Source organism: Dromaius novaehollandiae, chromosome 8, assembly GCF_036370855.1.
Source record: "Dromaius novaehollandiae isolate bDroNov1 chromosome 8, bDroNov1.hap1, whole genome shotgun sequence".
In the NCBI taxonomy this organism is placed as follows: domain Eukaryota; kingdom Metazoa; phylum Chordata; class Aves; order Casuariiformes; family Dromaiidae; genus Dromaius; species Dromaius novaehollandiae.
In genome coordinates this window covers 35,412,856-35,425,641 of record NC_088105.1, presented here as the reverse complement: position 1 = coordinate 35,425,641, position 12,786 = coordinate 35,412,856, and the positions used below count along the sequence as shown (strand labels likewise).

General features: G+C 38.7%; 1 protein-coding gene across 2 annotated transcripts in view; it reads right to left on the bottom strand.

Moving 5' to 3' along the window:
* Positions 1-12,786, bottom strand: part of OSBPL9 (oxysterol binding protein like 9) — a 71,906-nt gene that overhangs the window by 52,722 nt on the left and 6,398 nt on the right. For both annotated transcript variants that reach the window (XM_026105614.2, XM_026105623.2), the window contains exons 2-3: positions 7,053-7,103; positions 2,720-2,798 (exon numbers count right to left, since the gene is read on the bottom strand). In XM_026105614.2, coding sequence (XP_025961399.1) covers positions 2,720-2,798; positions 7,053-7,103 — 130 coding nt within the window. The remainder of the gene's footprint in view (positions 1-2,719; positions 2,799-7,052; positions 7,104-12,786) is intronic.

Here is a 12,786-nt window from a genome sequence, read left to right as displayed (position 1 = left end):
GGAGAGGCAAATTTTAGTGGGAGCTGCTGGAGTCTTAACACTTAAAAAACTCAATTACACAAACACAAGCACAGTTACACACAAGCAATATCCCTGTGAGAAGTTGATTAAACATCTTTAAATGCCTTATTTGCCTTCATCTCATCACTTACATCTCCAGTGTGTGACAGAAGTGCAGTTTTGAGCAAGCAACATCAAGAAATAATTAATTCATCCAGTACAAAGTTTTTCCTTCTTCTCCCAAATTCAAATTCTATCACTGCCTGTCAGGAAAATTTCACCAAGGTCAAAGGAGATTCAGGTCTTCGCCAATCAGTACTTAAAGTCTGGGTACAGGAAAACATTTTTCTTTTGGAGCCTGAAAGAGAAACTGTTTCACTGCAGATGGGATCCTAGCTTACCCATATGTCAGCAAATCCTTGAAATCTTGATATTTGTAAAGTTTTGCTATTTGACATCTACTGAGCTCATCTGTTTTTCTACTTTTCTATCTTCCCTTTCCCAACTAGACTCTACATTGTTTGGACCCCTGGATGTCTTTGCAAATGAAAGGAGGAGGTGGGAGGCAAGGAAGAGATTGTGTCTTTAAAAAAAAATTGCAGTTTCTGAGGCAGCCTTCTTCAGAAGGCTCCTCTTTCATAAAGGGTGAATGTATTTATAGCTATGACTATCTCACAGAACAGAAGTTCTGTCTGCATGACATATAAAAAAAAAGGAGAAAAAAAGTTAGAAATACTATATGTATACTATCTGCATGTATTCCCAGAACACATAGAGTATTCTACATGTTCTGAGAATACATATTGTTGTATTTGCATAATTATCCATTAACCATTCATGACTGATGTTTACCTACCATTTACATAGATGTATAATACTGTACAATATTGAATGAAAATAATATCACAAGCAAGCATTTTATAAATATGTCACAAGGGTTGCATGAGGCATATAACACATATTTACAGTGACTGTAAGAACTACAGACATAGTTTTACAGAGCTGTTTGTTTTATACTGAAATATCCCAATACCAATATATTAACTGTCCTTTTACATTTTCAGTTTACAGACTCATATATTCATACTGTGCTTATACCATTCCAATTTGCTGGATATCAAGTATGCTATCTTCAAAATACACTAACAGTAAAAGCATAATACAGAAAATAGTGTACAAAAACTTAGTTCTAAACTACAGAAGCATACACACATCTTGACCTAATATGAAATGCATGCAAATAAAGACTATGAAGCATGAGATGTTATGTGACAAAACTGGTGTTCAAAAATTATATTATTTAGAGCAGAACTTTACTTCAATCAAATGCTGTCACTCTTCTTTTAAGACATCTGACTGCCCTAAGGACAATACAGCTTATCAAGAATGAGTGCAAATAAGAGACACACTAAAAAAGGTTTTTCTTAGTAAGTACAGATAAGAGATTCCTAGATTTATATGTATTAAGTTCTCAAATATTAAGCAGCGTTTAGCTTCACAGTACTGAAAGACTGCCAGAGTATAGCATTCCCTTACCTGCATTAGCAATTAGCTTGCATTTTATCAGTTATCCCTGCAAACAGTGGATTTAAGTATCGATGTCAGCTCAGCATTATGAAGGTATGTTTATGAGGCTTAATGCAGTGAAAAGCCAGAGCAGAGCAGCATCATTTAGGAAGGCTACAATTCCTTGTAGCACACAGAATACATATGCCAAAGACAACCCAGTTATGATTAATATTTATCATTAGAAATATTCACAAAAACACACCAGTTATTAATGTAAACCCCATTTACAAATCACTGATTTGCAAATATATACTGTACAATATAGGTTACAGAATTATTCCAGTTTATATAGATTAATAATATTTCTTACATGCAAATGTGTCTCTTGGATATTTAAAATTTCCAGCTCTATGCAAAATAATTACATTCTTTAGTCACTACATTTTAGAGAAAAAGCAAAAGGACTAACAAACGTTAGCTGAAAGTTATTTTATCAAACTCCCCTAGGATTTTAACATTAGAAAAGAAGTTCTCTAGTCAATATTTTCACAATATTTTGTCCTACTGCTGCAGATAAAATAATTTAAGGAATACATAACAATGATACCTTACCCTTTCTACCGGTGAACCATAGCATGCAATGACGAAACATAGCAGTGGCAGATGGCATTGGTGTTAGTAAATGTGAATAAAAGGATAATAGCAGAGAAATGGTGACTGGCAGACAAGACACAGAAATGTAGATGAAAAGAATGCAAGCTTGTAAATCCTGAAGCAAAGCTCCACCTTTAAGCGAAATGTTTCCTCTAGTCTCCTCATAATTGAGTATTAAGTTCTATTGGAATACAGACTGCAACCTTCTGACCAGTCTTGATTCTCTTCACACAGAAACGCATAATTGTATCTTGATAATGAAGATCAGAAACATTTCTGAAGCACAACCCATAATCAGAAGCCCATTACTTCCTGCCCTTGACTGATTTATTCTTTACATTTTTAATCTCCAAATCCTGCCAGAGCTACAGTCTCTTTCTAGCATATATGTATCCACTGCAGATGTAAATCCCTGCCTAACCTGCAGCACCCCTGGATCCAGAATGTTCTCAGTATGCTCATTCATGCTGCTCTGTTGCCAAACATTTAAAATCATCCATCAAACACAAGAAGTGGGATCTATCATAAGAAAAAATAATCTCTCCTTTCAGCTCACCCTGAAAATGGAAGGTTTTCTGATCAACAGTTATTGTGAAGGTGCTGTCGTCCTCGTCGTCTATACCAATCACAGCTCCCTGTGAAACAAAGAACAAAATCCCGATAAGGCAAGCAGTGACATCAGCAGCACACACTCCAGCACTACACCCCTGGAATGCACAAGCGTCCAGAAATTAGAAGCTAACTGAGCACTGTGAAGAGCAGAAGGATTCTCTGTTTGGTCATGGCATGCCAGTCAGTTTTTAAAAAGACTAAATCTTTAGTTGCAGATAAAAACAGTAATTATTTGTACAACTTTGATTTTCTGATAATAATATGCATCTTTTTCTTGGGGAATGGAGATGGCTATACACTAGAGCATCATTACAGCAAACAGTAATCTACTATTCTCTACTACATTCCAACCTATGTTTTAAAGAGGAGTAGGGAGCAATACATTATAAATACTTCCCATGTATAAAAATATTAATACATAGGTATTTTACAAAAAGAAGTTCTCAACCTATTAAATGATCTAATTTTCAGTCCCTAAATAAATATCCGCAGTGAGTCAACATGATATATCAAAAGCAGCTAACTGTCTTCTAATTGCTGATGAATTATTAGAAGGAAATGCAAGTGAATGATAGAGTTAAGTTCATCTGTGCTCTGCTATTTACATACCTACCCACATCTTCCTTCCCTCCCCCACCAAAACACTTAACAAATAATGCAATTTCACTCAAGGGAAGAGGACATTTAAAAGAACCATTCCATGCCTGTATTGATTCGTGAGAAATTGCAACATTAGTCCAAAATGCTTCAAGTATCACAGATGGATTTACTCAGTTTCTCTTCTCTTGCAGCAGTCATAGCATTAGGCTCCTTTTCTGTCCTTCCCCCTCCCACAAAACAGAAAGACATCACTGGAACGTAAATTCTGCCCTTAATGTCCAAGTGAACAGCAAGTAACAATACTAAGAGCCCCTATGAGTCAATTCTAATGAGTGCTTCGTTTCTTTTGGTCAAGTAACATACAGCAACTACAGAGCAGAGAGCTGGATGAATAACCAGGCTGGCCCAAACATAGGAATGGTTTGGATACAGATTTAGGGGGACCTGAAGCAATCTTGCTCACACAAATATTTCACAGCCCCTAAATGAGGATTCTGGCAGATGGTTCCAGCTCATGTATGGCTGAGCCTATCACAGGCACAAGAAGATGGAGTGGCAGCTACAGGTCCTATTTAAGAATAACACCAACCACAGGTAATTCAGGGCCACACAGCAGGAAGGGATAGCTCCAAACTGTTTTTTCCCCTTCCACTGCCAAGAGTGTATTACTTAAAACCTATCTGGAAAACACTCCTTCAGAGGAGTTTCTAGGACAGCTCTGTGACTGCTATAAAAGAGGGTCCCAAAAAGTGTCCACTGGGCAAATGTAATTCTGAATACTTCAGTGCCAGGACATAGCAACAACCAGATGACTAGCCATTGCATTCTGATTCATGATTACTATCCGGTAAGCACACAGTGTGCCTGTGACATGTCATGATGGGACCAAACGCATTTTGCCAGAACAATTTTTTTAAAGACCAACAGATGCATCTAGGAGTCTTGCAAGGACATGTTTTGATATGCAATAAATCAGAATATCACTGCGAGTTGTACAAAGTCATAGTCTAGCTCCTCCTCGTCAGCTACATCAAAATCTCTAAGTCAGACACCAAGAACATGACAAAGAAATTTTCCTCAGAGTAACCAAACAATACCAATTTTGGATCCTGTGGCTCATAATAACTGAAACTTTAACCTTTAGGTTCCTCTCCTGTATGTTTGCGAGCAAGACAAATCAGAAATGCACTTATCAACAACATATTCTTGATTCAAGGCTCTGTTGATCCTTGCTCTTCACTCTCCTCAGAGTTCTCAGAGCTCCTGACCCCCTTTATTTCTCCAGGACTTCTGCTGGAATTGATGACTTATTGCATGTTTGTTTAACCTCCTTAAGCTAAAAACATGCTTATGGGGTGGGGGGGAGGAGGGAAAGGTGAGCGGAGGAGGAGAAATTAAAATTAGTGGAACTGAAGCAAAAAGCAAAGACTACAATTCAAAGCTTTCTTCTAGCTGGTAAGAAAACACCCAGAAAAATAAAACTAGGGAATAATTAAACTACATATAAATAGTTAAATTAGAAAGAAAATATAAATAAAACTACTGCAAGGCTATAAAAGGTAAGACTAGGGCAACTAAGTCCTATGGTGGGAGGAAAATGAGGAGAAAGAAGAACACAGCATCCTCTGATCTCAGTACAAAGTTGATAAAGTGCACATACACTGATTTTAATGCTAAGGCAAAGGGTCCGAGCATAAGCATAGAAGATGCTTCTGTTGTCAGGTAGAAAATACATATGGACAAGAAAAATTAGCTAGTGAAAGTTTAAGCATATATTCCAGAAACCTTGCTCAGGACTTAAGCACAGTACAGACTGCATAGACTCCTCTCTGAATACACCTTCCTAAATATGCCATGACACAGGACAAAAGACAAAAGATGAATCTTCTGGCCTATGAAACATGGTTACCAAATGAAAAAAGATGAGAAACAAGCTTTTAAAAATCCATTAAAGGCAAAAGGAAGTCTTTTTAGGCAAACTGCTTAAATTACATGTTTGTTTATGTTCACACCTAGAGTTACAAATCAACAATTAATCTAAACAGAAAACCTCTTTGATAGAATTTCACATTGCAGAAGCCCATCTGTTCAGCTATTGCTATCGCTGTCATCTGCCAAAAGAGCTGCTTTGCAACAATAGTAGGAAAAAAGACCCCTTCCTCCCTCACAAAAAAAAAACCTCTACACACACATTCAGAGAAAGAAGTCAACAAATCTTAGGGAAACTCCAAAGAGCAATCTGGGGAGGGAGGACGGCAGATGGGGGAAGAGAAAGGGACTGTTTTTTCTTACATACATCAAAAATGGATAATGTAATGTTGAACAGATTGTTCACTTTTAATATTCCTTAAACTGACAGGCGGAGGCCAACCTCCACACTGACAGACTCACAACACTATTAAAGCAGACGTTTTTTCAGACTAAATTTTTCCACTTAATGCAAAAAACATCCTCATGAATCTGTGGGAATATAGTTTTGTAGACAGTGGTTTGAGTTTACATTACCCCTAAAGAGACTATAAATTAAAATACTTCAAAAGGGTAAAGAAAAGTGCAGTAAGACACTAGAAATCCACACAAATGGGGACTCTCTGTAGGACTCTCAAAAGGTTATTGAGACCCCTTTATTAGGCCCATGGGAAGACGGGAAAGGAGTCATAACAGAAGGAAGGAGTAAATGGGAGACAAAGAGGCAGAGTGCTGCTGCAGCCTACATCGGATTGTGTGTCAGACCACAGAGCATCTTCCCTGGACTCCTATTCCTGCAGTACTCAAGAGTTGCCATTCACACCCACTATCCTCCTGACCCTTCCCCTAGCTACATCAGCTCCTCATAGTACGGCTGCATACTGAACCAGAGAGCCTGTAAGGAACAGGAATAAATATAGAAAAGGGATTTATGCAAGAAAATTTCTTGCCAAGTGCATGCCCATAGGGTAGACACCAAGCACGTGCAAAGACGTCACATTTGCAGCACACCTCCGTGCTGCTGCCTCAAGGTACAACAGCAGCATTCAAGGTTAAAAGTCCCAAGCAGAAGTGCCTCACAGACAACACTCAGCCTTCCCAGCCTGCATCTCCTCAGCTCTGTCTCCCCTGTTTGTGTCCCCCCCTCAGCCGAGATTTCAAAGATGTTGCCTGTTGTGTTCCTCCTGCCCTTTCCAGTCCTCCTTTGTTTTCCTTGCTCAAGCCTGACCACCTGCTGCCTGACATTAATACACAGCACTGCAATACGCTGAGCGAAACAGTCAAGTGGCGGCACTAGGGAATGTCCCAGCTGGCAGAATGGAGGACACAGTAACAGAAGAGAGACAGATCAGAAGGGCAGAAGGACAGCAGTTTTCTTACATCTTCTGTAGATGCAGAACATAAATGTATATACATATATATCCACGCACACATGCAAAGCAATGAGAACTGCAAACCACAACTTTTTCATAGCGTATGTCACTACTAATCCATCTTATCTTGTCATATAATGCTTTTTTATCCATAAAAATGTAGCTAGCCCAGCATGCCACTTGACCTCTGATATTTTCCTTCTGCAAATACATCCACTATTTCAGTATTTCAGAGTCAGGAACGGAGTCCAGACCTCAGAGTGCTCCTTGCAGCCTTCTCCACCAGGCCATAACATCCACAGTAAGTTGTTAAGCACCAAAGAAAACAATACTTACCCTGAGTCTAACACATCCCCGGCGTGATCCTCTCATCATTTTGTCTTTTGACTGAAACAGGAAAAAAAAACAGATCACCAGATTAACAAATTTAGTAAGAATTGCAAGGAGAAAGCTAGCTATTTAAGACAATTGAGAAAAGCATAAAGCAGTTCGGTATAGTATTTCCACACCTTTATGAAAGCAAGAAGAGGTGAAGAAAAAAGGCACTCAATAGGGAATACTAAAAACTGGCAGAGTACTGATTATCACATCCTCTTCCTTTCTCTCCTGCTCTCATAAAAGAGGCCATATAACAAATTCCAGCTGCGTAGCAACAATTGTACAAATGAAATCATATCTCTGTCAGAAAGTTCCACAGATTCATCCACCATTCCATAAAGGTACAGATTTCATGTTCAGACAAGTGTCTACGTGTACTCCTGAGGCAGTACAGCCTGCTGGTATCCCAACAGTTAGAAAAGGTATGGTTGTAGCCATCAAAGTGATAAGATCCCAAATCAAAAAACAGGAGTCCTACTTAATCCTGTGCCTAATCCTGTAGACTAGCCCACCTCGCGGCTAAATTCCTGAATGTCTTCTTTAGTATCTCTATTTGAAGCAATGACAAGTGAATTCAAAAACAAGACAAACCAAAACAGGCAGGTCTAAACAGCCAATTCGCTGCGAGCTTGAACTTGCCCTGTCTTAAACTTTCAGCTGTGCCCAGCACTGACACGGGTAGATTTTGGAAGCAACTTTTTGCCAGTGTCACAAGAGTTAAGGGGCAATACTGGCGAGCCCATGTAGCGCACACACACAAATCCTTTAAGATAAAGAAAAGGGGCAACTCCAAATACTTAGTTTTCTGATAGCATTTAAAACATCTTCCAGTTTTCAATTACCCCCCCCCCTTTTTTTTAATGAGAAATTCCATGCCATTGTAGCCTTCGCTCGCAGGGTAGTCACGTCTAATATAACCCCTTCTTCCTCACCATCCAAATATCCCAATGACATTCTTTCAGGTCATAAAAACATAACTACCATTGTAGTTTGATGACCAGGTTCTCTTCCTGTCAGCTACTGAAATATCCTCTTCTTTCCAACAGTATCTTAACTCCTCCATCTAGATAATATACTGACATGATTATGACCAACCTATTTTCACTCAAGCCATTAGGCAATGAAATCTTATTGATATCAGTGCAGAGAAAAAACAGGAACCAGAACTATCAGGCTTAACAGCAACAAATTATTCTTCATCTGGCCACTCATTTGAGAGAGAAAGCTATATGGAAAGTATGAAGTGGTCACAGCAAGTCCTATTGACTAAAGAGAAATTAAAAATATAAGAGTCAGAGTTTCAAATCAAGTTAAGTTTTTGCTGATCTCAAATTCAGTTAATTCAGTCTAATTTGTCAAAGAGCTTTTTCTGGAACATTAAAACCCCTGAGAACTGACCTACTTCTTTTCATGTCAGTACAGGTTAGCTGGTTAGAATCAAATGCCTTTAAAGACCAGCAGTGCATCCATAATATATTCTACAGATGTATAATTTATTTGTAATCTCCTAAATAAAAATTTCCACTTAAAAAAGATTTTTGAAGGGTTGTTTTTAAAGCACAAGACCAGAAAAGGATATAGAAACAAGGTTACCCCAATAATTTTCTATTTGAGATTATATATACCTTACACACCTCACTGAAGTATACTTACATGTATATTTTTATAGTTACTGCCATAAAGAGATCTAGTTCCTAAAATGGGAGAGCACTACTAAGAGCTTACTCCTCCCTCTGGTGGTTTCAGGAAGAAATACTGCCATAATCTTGACGTGAAAATAAATTTCTGCATTGGGGATGCAACTCTGCAGCAGTTAGAAGCAGCCCAGCAAGACTGCTGTGGCCTGACTGTCCAGGCCCCCCTGTACACCAGGCAAAGCACTCCTTCGGGTCCCTGGGCACACTCAGGGAACTAAAGCAAACAAAAAGGTAACAAAACAGCAATTTGTTTTTGTCTGGTTTAGACCCCTGAACCGGCTAAGTGAAGGGATGATGAGTCCTACTGCAAGGGTGGGCAGAACCGCACTGATTCAAACTGTGCAGATTAACTATCATCTCAACTGCAAAAGATACTGTAGAAGCCTTAAAGGGTTTTTTTCCCCTTTTAATGGGATGGAAATTAAGTTTAAACATTATGATTCTTAATGTTCTTTAAAAAGATAAAGAGAAATTGGGCAGAAGCATGTCTCTTCTGGTAAAGCTGACTTTGAGACATGGAATAGGTTCTCAGCTTTCACACGGAACTTTAACTGGTTAATACCAATTATAACGAAGCGTTAAGTCTGCTCATTCCAGCTAAGCAGAACGCAGCACCTACCACCGCAGCAGCCGAGCTCTGGGGCACTAAAGCACGCAGCTACTGTCACTATCAGCGGTGTACTCTGTCATCAGAGCTCAGCAAAGCTTCCACACATTGCGGCAGCAGAGTACTTCAAAATATAACTCGGTTGACATTTTAGTCCCTCTAGCCCCCGAAAATAAGATTTTATAAAAAAATATAATTCAGATAGCTTCCCCTTAAAGCACTGACTTTTACCCTGTGGTTAAGGGGGGAAAAAATAGACAACTTTGTGTCTAGTCTCACAGTGCAAGGCATCGGTGTCCAGAACCTCCTACACTTCGTCAAGCACTCGTGTACAAATAACACCATCCTGCAACCGCTTCAAGGAATGGTACCATTTTGCTGAAAAAAATCTCATATAGCAGAAAGACATGTTGGAATGGCTATTTAAAAAGTCACATTTTCCATTCTTTTTATATAAAAAGTTTTAATATACAGCTATCTTTTTTCAGTGATCGGTTTCGTAGCTATACAAAATGACATTTTCAGTATGCTTAAGACACAGTGTACTGATTTTGATGATAATGGACTTGAATAGGTTACAAGCAGAAAACAAAGGAGAAATTCTAGCTGAAGCTCAAATAAGATTTTGCAAAAATGAACAAAAATATACACTACCACTGCACTGGGAATGTAGGTATCTGCCAAAAAAGTGGCCTTTATTAGTTTCCTTTTTACCTCCACAGAGCGAAGCTGATGGGCTACCCAACGATCTAATATAAGGCATTTCAGGAGACCTGGAATTTCTTAGAGAAATTAAAATAATGCATGGGTCTATTAAAAAAGAAAAACCCACAACCTTCATTTTTAGAATTACTACTATTTCAAGAGTTTTAGCTATTGCATGGGAAGTTTGAGATCTCAGTATAAAACCCAGCTGCTGCCTGCCTCCCCAAAAGGTCTCAGACTCAAGTTCTGCTACTAGAAGTGCACAGGACATGAAGAGGTACATTCCTGACTAACACAGCGTTGTCAAAGAAATCTCTAACATAAGTACACAGATGAGCAAAACTGTTCAAGTCATTTATTTCCTTTTAGGGAGGAGGAATCTGGAACAGGCTTGATACATAAACAGTGATTTTGCAGTTTCACTGCATCTACAGGAGAAGCCTTGGCTGGGACCAGTCTCTAGAACAGCTATTGTTCTGCTCCAAACTCTAAGGCAACCCTCATTTTTCAAACAGAGATAAACTCTGACAAATTAAAAAAACAACATACTGTTCCCAGCCCACCGCTCCTCCAGCTCACTCGCAAGGGACACACTGCTCTCAGAGGAGGGATCTGTTTGAGCACAGCGACAGCTGTAACAGCTGTTTAATAGCCAGCTCTGGAGCTGTCAGTGCTTACAGAAGAACTACAACTTCTTTAACCCCTGTAACCATTCTGGGCGAGGTGCTGAGGGACCCAGGTGACTACAACACCCCAAAGTTGCTTGGGATCTGAAGTCCTCTAACTGCAGGTCCTGAAATTGAAACCAAATAGGTGCTGTTGGTATAGCTGAAGCATTGACTTTTGTGGATATAGTCACAAAACAAGAACCAAAATACTACTGGGATAATTGAGGATGCCACAGCAGCACCATTAATTCCTAAAGCATGATCCATGGATGTAAGAAAGGTGGATTTTTTCCTAATATCTTGACAGTGTGAGAGGTGGGAGAAACTCATGTTCAGTAGGAATACACCCACTATGTTCAGAAAAAGCAGACAGTGTAAACCCAACCCACCATTAAACAGAAAGTAGAAGCAAAAATTTTTAAAAAGCGTTCTACTTCTTAAGTGTTCAGAGTCTCAATTACATTAAATCAGTAACTTTATTTCAGTGCAAGTTTATATTCACATATGCATTGACTGACAAGGAAGAAGGCTGCAACAACTGGCTTCCTAGAAGCTATGCACAAATGCAGGTTTGCTTTTTGCAGGGTAAGTGCAGGCAATTAAAGTTAACAGTGAACACCACAGGAAAAGGCGCCTTACATAGGCTGTAAAATTTTCTTCACAGAATAAAATTACTCTCTAAGCTTTGTCTTCCTAAAATTCAAATTTCTGATGTTTAGATTATGTGTTAGATCCCAAACGAGGCACATTACTGTTTATACTATGTATCAGTGGTGGAAGAGCAAGCTCCTATTTCTAGAGATACAATGTGTGGAAACAACTCTTACTATTCAACATTTTGTTTTTTTCTTTAATCAGGTAAATTGCAGAATGTTGAGTGATTTCTAATTCTCCTTCATAGCAAGCACCTATATGTTGGTGCTTTTAGCTGTCTTGAAAGAGTAGTTATGCAAATCTCAGAAAGGATGCCAATATAGTTTAAATGTTAAGAGCAAAACCTGTGGCCAAACTGTAGCCATGCATCATGCAGAAGTTGCTCTTTATGGGGCTCATTTAACCCTGATAGATGCCATGTAAATCTGAAAAAGATAAGGCAGCGATTAATGATTCCTGACACAGACAAGCAATGGACTGCTTCTAGAATCATACAAGAAATTAATATGAGGGAGGGGCCTTAATCGGTTCAAATGTAAAGTTGCGAAAGATACAGCACGGCACGATCATAGGACCCTCCTTCCACCTCTCCTCCAAGAAGCACAACTACAGACTAATAAGCCCATACTGAATACCTGATCATTATTGTGATCTTTACAATTTTCTAAATACCATCATTGCTATTAAAGCTCATACTGTATAATTCTAAAGTATTTTAAATAAAGCTATATTCATTAAATTGTCTCTCTCATCTGGTAATTCATTAGGTCATTAGCCTCAGTTAGCTTAACCACTGCATTTGCAAACTGCATTGAGAAAAGATCTTTAAATACCTAGAAGTCTTATACAAAGTTGTAACCTATCGGAAAAGAAGAACTTCATAGTCTGGATAGTCTGGACTTGATAGTCCAGATTGCTACTGATTTTATTTTGCACACTATATTAATAAAAATATGCAACAGATGAGATTTTGCAGACATAATTCTGTAAGTGAACAGATTTATTACTGATGCTCAAATTTAAACATTTGGAACTAAGTTTTCAGTATTTTAGATTTGCATAACTACAGTCTTTGGATCCACAAGTAGCACATGGTCTGTACACTACTGATTCACCAAACAGTCCCCTCTCGAGCTGGATCCTCTATGAGCACCCAACCACATTTGCCAAATTATTGGAGTGGACAATATGGCTGACTTTTGGAGGACACTCAATTCAGACTGCTAGTACAAAATTAACCCATCAAATATTTTGAACAGATCTGAACAGTCACAGTAAGTTTATATCAGACCAGAAATGTCATAGACTTGCAGTGCAAAATGATGATCAAGTCCTGAGAGTCCTAAAACCAGACCCACAGG